We start from the raw sequence: 4,987 nt of genomic DNA, 5'->3' as shown, positions 1-4,987 counted from the left end.
TTTATGATTTAATAATAAAATTCTTTCTTCCCGATAGACAAAAAGGAAAGTGGGCCATCATCGGCCGTACAAGAAGGCGCTGAGAGGAGTAAGGAGAAGAGTATATATTTTTATTTTTATGATTTAATAATAAAATTCTTGTATTCAAGTGTATTCGAAGTGGCAAAAAAAAAAATTTTTTTTAACTGCATTCAAAGTGTCAAAAAAAAAACAATTGTTTTCTTTAATTTATTCAAGTTTTGAAAAGTAAAGAAAACAAAAAATTTGAAGAAAGTCACCCGCTTATCTAATTTTCTTTTTAAATTTTTTCAATTAGCGAAAAATGGAAGCAAATAAAGATAACGTTTTACAAAAAAGTGTGGGCCGATACGAAGGTTCCCGGCCTTATGTGCAAAGGACAACAGCCAATTTTGACAATTTGACAAGCTCGCAAAAATTTACATCATGTTATGAATTGTTGTGACAGTATGAATTTCATATCTCTGATGAAGAGTTCATCGATACGATGAAAGAAGTAAAAAATATAGAGGCTCCAGAAGAAAAAGAAACAATTGTGGATGTAGTATTTGAGGACTCTCCAGAAGGAGGAGATGACAACAAAAAGAAGACAATAGTAGATATATTTGAGGCTTTTCTACATCGCCGTTTAATAGTCCTGTAGTGTCACCCGAAACTAAGTTAAGAAATTTGGAACGGTCCCCTTTATATATTTTACGCGAAAAACGAAGAAAAACCTACAATCGCGAATTTAGAGAAAGGGCAAAATTGGCTCTTTTATACGATCCTACACCAGAAAGTAAGCGGCTCTTTATAGGCTTTTTTTAACAACTTTGTACTTTCTTTTTAGGAAAAGCTTCAGATCGAGATTCTGACGATATCGAGAAAGAGGACACTTACAACGTAAATGAAAGTAAGTTGTTTTTAAAATTTGAGAAGAGACAACATTTAAGTTAATCCAAAATTTTTCAGCTTTGGTGCCATCCAATCAGTTTAAAACTGAGATAAGTAACAATTATGATTGGGAAGAAGATGACGATGACATTTGTGCTTCCATAAGCACTCAAGAAATTCTACAAGATGTGAAGATGAATAATAATATTGATATTCCTCATATTTCATTATGCTTATTATTTTATTATTATTTTGATTGGCTTTAAAGATAATAGTGGATGCTCCAAAAGCTTGGTGCTGAGAGAAACTAATGTTGCATTAGGACTTCAAAAAGCTAGCGGAGAATGGCTGCAGTTAGGAGAAGACAAAAAAAAAGTTGGCGTGACTGTAATTTCTATTCAAAACGAATCGGAAGAAGTGAAAATAAAGTGTATGGAGATGAAGTGGGCAAAGTGAATAATCCGGAAAGTTCGCTTGTTTTTGCTGGTTTTCAAATAGGGAGTGGTAAAAAAATCTCCATATCGAAAAAAAGCCAAATATCCGTACAAAATATTCTAAACTAAAAGACTTAAAAGCTCGGAAGGCGGATGAATGTATGGAGTCAAAGTTTGGAAAAAATACAAACAGTTGTAGCAGCAGATTGTCAGCAGCTGGTCCAATTCTGTGTCGCAAAAGGCTTTGTGAGACACCCAATAGAAACACACGACAAACCGAGAGCGGTGATGTTTCCGCTACAATAAAAATGGATGTTATAAGTAAATAAAAGTGAGAATGGCTTACTCACTTTTTCTTTCTAATTGTTCTTCGATTCCGAGTTGTCTTACAAGTTGAACAGAGACAAAAACATTATGTGTATAAGATGGAACATTTCATTAGCAGCAAAAACAAAAACATTGTGTATAGAATATCGAATATTTCATTAGCAACATTGTTGCAACATTCTGCATGTCTTATGGCATATTTGCGGCGAGTTTGGCGGTGAAACAATCTGGACATAATAAAGAAACTAGGTTTTTCTGATAGATTTCAGCAGTTTTCCCGACATATTAAAAATCTACAGTCCCGCAATGCCTTTGAAAATTATCTTAGCACGATCGGGACATTGCATACTTTCAGTATTTGGACTGTAATATTGCATGAGATTTAGTACCAACAGCTTGGCTTTTTGGTTTTGTGATCGTAATTGGTGGCTTAGTTTGTTTCAAATGTGCACGCTTGCTAATAATGTTTCATTTTAATACCTATTTAACATTTTTGTTTTTTAATTTGCGGTAAATCATAATGTAGCAAAGACACAAATCTTTGAAATGTGGGTTATCTTGGTGGTGGGCTATTTTCACTTCACTAATACTTTTTTGTTAATGCTAATACAGGAGTGTTTTTTCCCTCTTTCACCCAATTACCATAATTTATCATTAAATACAATCTCTTTAAAAATACAATCTTGTTTAGCAATGCTGACCATTTCTTTTTTTGATTTCATGGCGTCTTGAACTTTTTCACGTACCTCTGCAGATTTAACATCGTTTCGTATAGAAAATAAGCGAACAATTTGATCCTCGCTTAGAGAAGGATAATTGCCAAGTAAAGTATGTAAATCAAGAACCAATAGCTCTATGTCACAAACTAATAAGGCGGATAGCATGGGTATCAAATCCAAAGGTGAATCAGTCATCGAGATGTTTGGAGCAATCTTTTCAAAGAATTGTTTTAGACGTTTAGCTTCAAGATTAATTTTAGTTTTAATAGCTTCACAATCAGCTAGAGTACGAGATAAGCGTTTAGAAAGTAAAGCTCGTATATAACGTTTTGCCAATTGTTTCTGCGCTTCATTTATAACCATTTCAAAGTTGATGGGACGCAAATGATTGTAGTCCTAAAAAAGAAAAAAACAAAGACACTTATCTAAATTGTTTAAAGAAATATTTTGAAAACTTTGGAAATTTACCTGAAAATAATCGTCCAAGGTAATGCAAATAGTGTCAACTGAAATGGAACTTGTCAACCATTTCTGGGTAAACAAATCGTTGAAGTGTCCTTCCAAGTCAAGAAAAGCTTCTGCCAATAAATAATTGGCAGCCTGTAGACGAATGCGTTGGAATGTGGCTAAAAGTTTTTCAAAATCTTCATAATGATCTGTACGCGACTTAGGCCAATACAACTGTTTCAGTTGATGAGCCAAATCTAACATTTGTTGACTATTATTAACAATAGAAATAATATAATGAGTGAAAAATTTGATTTGATCACGATTGCGAAAGTGATGTTCCTTCAATTCGACCACCTGCTTAAGATAATTTTGTCCAAATAAGTCCACCTGTTGTATGCTCATAATCAAAGCTTTGAAAGTTAAATCTCCATGTATGGTATTGGTAACTTGTAATAACTGGTTAATCATATCGAATATGATTACCGGCGCTGGACTATGGTAATACTGTTCATCTTGATCTGGGATTTGATCGGAAAACCAATCAGTTTTATCTTTTTCAGCAGTGGTGGTCATCCATTCTTGAAAATTACGTTGCATATTACTTAGATACTCATCTTCCAGGGCCTTAAGATGATCGGGTTGCAATAAGGAACCCACTAATTGCTGTATATTCACTTGAAGGTCAGGATGAGCCATTAATTCATGGCCCGGGTAAGTATTAATAACCCATGAAAGCATCGAAACATATTCATTACCTTCCAAGCCACTCCTGGCTATACTGTCAAGCTAAAAATGTCATAGAATTCCATTCAATTTAATTCTTAATTAATTCTTTTTGAACAAGAAAGTGTTCTACTTACATAATTGGACAAACCCTTATGGTACATTTTTACATATTCTTCAAAGATATTGTAGTGTGGCGGGAAACAAGGTACGCACAATGATTTAACAACTCTCAAGTCTTCCAAAATAATTTGACGCAATATCTCCAAATCTCTAACCAGCCACATTTTATTATCGATCCTTTCCTCCAATTTTGAACCTTCTATACGTGTGATTACAGCATTTTTTAACACATCCATAGCCATGGCACGCCATTGCTTCGGACGACCTGGCGGCAAAAACGAAGTTACCTTTTGCTGTTGTAAAGCAAATTGATCATTCTTTTCCTCCCTTTCTATTATACGTAACGCCGTTACTATTACAGTAGGTTCTTTGCGAACGGTGTTAAGTGTGCGACTTAAAATCAAACGTAATTTCTTTTCCAAAGCTTGTGACACCGTATCTACCTTTTCGAAATGGCGCTTCAAAGTAATTTTATCAGAAGCATGTTGTTTTGGTTGCTTATGCAATTCGTACAGTAAATCATCTCTAGAGTTTTCTAAATCAGCTAAACTTTGATGGGCATTCAAAAGTTTGTCTTCGTCAATCAGAGACATTGTTTTTTGGACGCTAGCTTCCACATTGAAAATATGCTTTAGATTCTCCATAGCCGTGGCATATTGCGAATGTTTAGTATTCTCTTCACGCACATCTTCTAAGGCTTCGTAAATTTCTGGAACACCCTGCATAAGTTTTTCGACTTTCGACATACGTTCGCCAACCTCGCATACATCTTCCATGCATGTTTTCAATTGTTTCAAGCCTACTCGCACACCTTCCAATTGATTTTGCATCCCTGTTTTTAATAGTGCTTCAACTGAGGCCTTCTTCCTAGCGACGCGATGCCGATATTGTTCAACTTTTTCCAGTTGTCCTGGCCGTGGCAGCATATTTTTTATGTCTTTTAGAGCTGCCTGACGAGCTTCCTCTTCCAACTCTTGCAAATCCATAGCGAAGGATTACAATAGTTCCTTATTTTTTCTTCAATTAATTTAAACAAACTTTTTCTAATATATGCAATTAATATGTTTGCGAAATTACCCACACATTTCTACAGATATATTGTTGATGAATAAAACTGTGGAACATTCGCGATACGAAATATGTTATAATTTAAGGGCGAACACAAAGATTGCGTTATGCGCGTTGTGCGCTATGCGTGGCTAATGAAATTTCAAAATAAAATTCATTAAATATGTTTGTACGTAGATGAAAATATAGTTTACGTTGCTTTGTGCGTGAGAGCAAATTTTTAGCAAACATTTCAAAAATTTGCGTGCGTTT

General features: G+C 34.6%; 1 protein-coding gene across 1 annotated transcript in view; it reads right to left on the bottom strand.

Annotated features, from left to right (window-relative positions):
• The window catches only part of LOC119635854, a 28,225-nt gene extending 23,453 nt beyond the window's left edge, over nucleotides 1–4,772 (bottom strand). The window contains 3 exon segments of the mRNA XM_038030867.1: nucleotides 2,292–2,767; nucleotides 2,840–3,607; nucleotides 3,682–4,772. Of these exon segments, the coding sequence (XP_037886795.1) occupies nucleotides 2,292–2,767; nucleotides 2,840–3,607; nucleotides 3,682–4,653 (2,216 nt within the window). The 5' untranslated portion in view covers nucleotides 4,654–4,772.
• Nucleotides 4,773–4,987: the final 215 nt, after the last annotated feature.

The sequence above is a fragment of the Glossina fuscipes genome, unplaced genomic scaffold (assembly GCF_014805625.2).
Source record: "Glossina fuscipes isolate IAEA_lab_2018 unplaced genomic scaffold, Yale_Gfus_2 27, whole genome shotgun sequence".
Classification (NCBI taxonomy): domain Eukaryota; kingdom Metazoa; phylum Arthropoda; class Insecta; order Diptera; family Glossinidae; genus Glossina; species Glossina fuscipes.
This window is presented reverse-complemented; position numbering and strand designations above follow the sequence as displayed.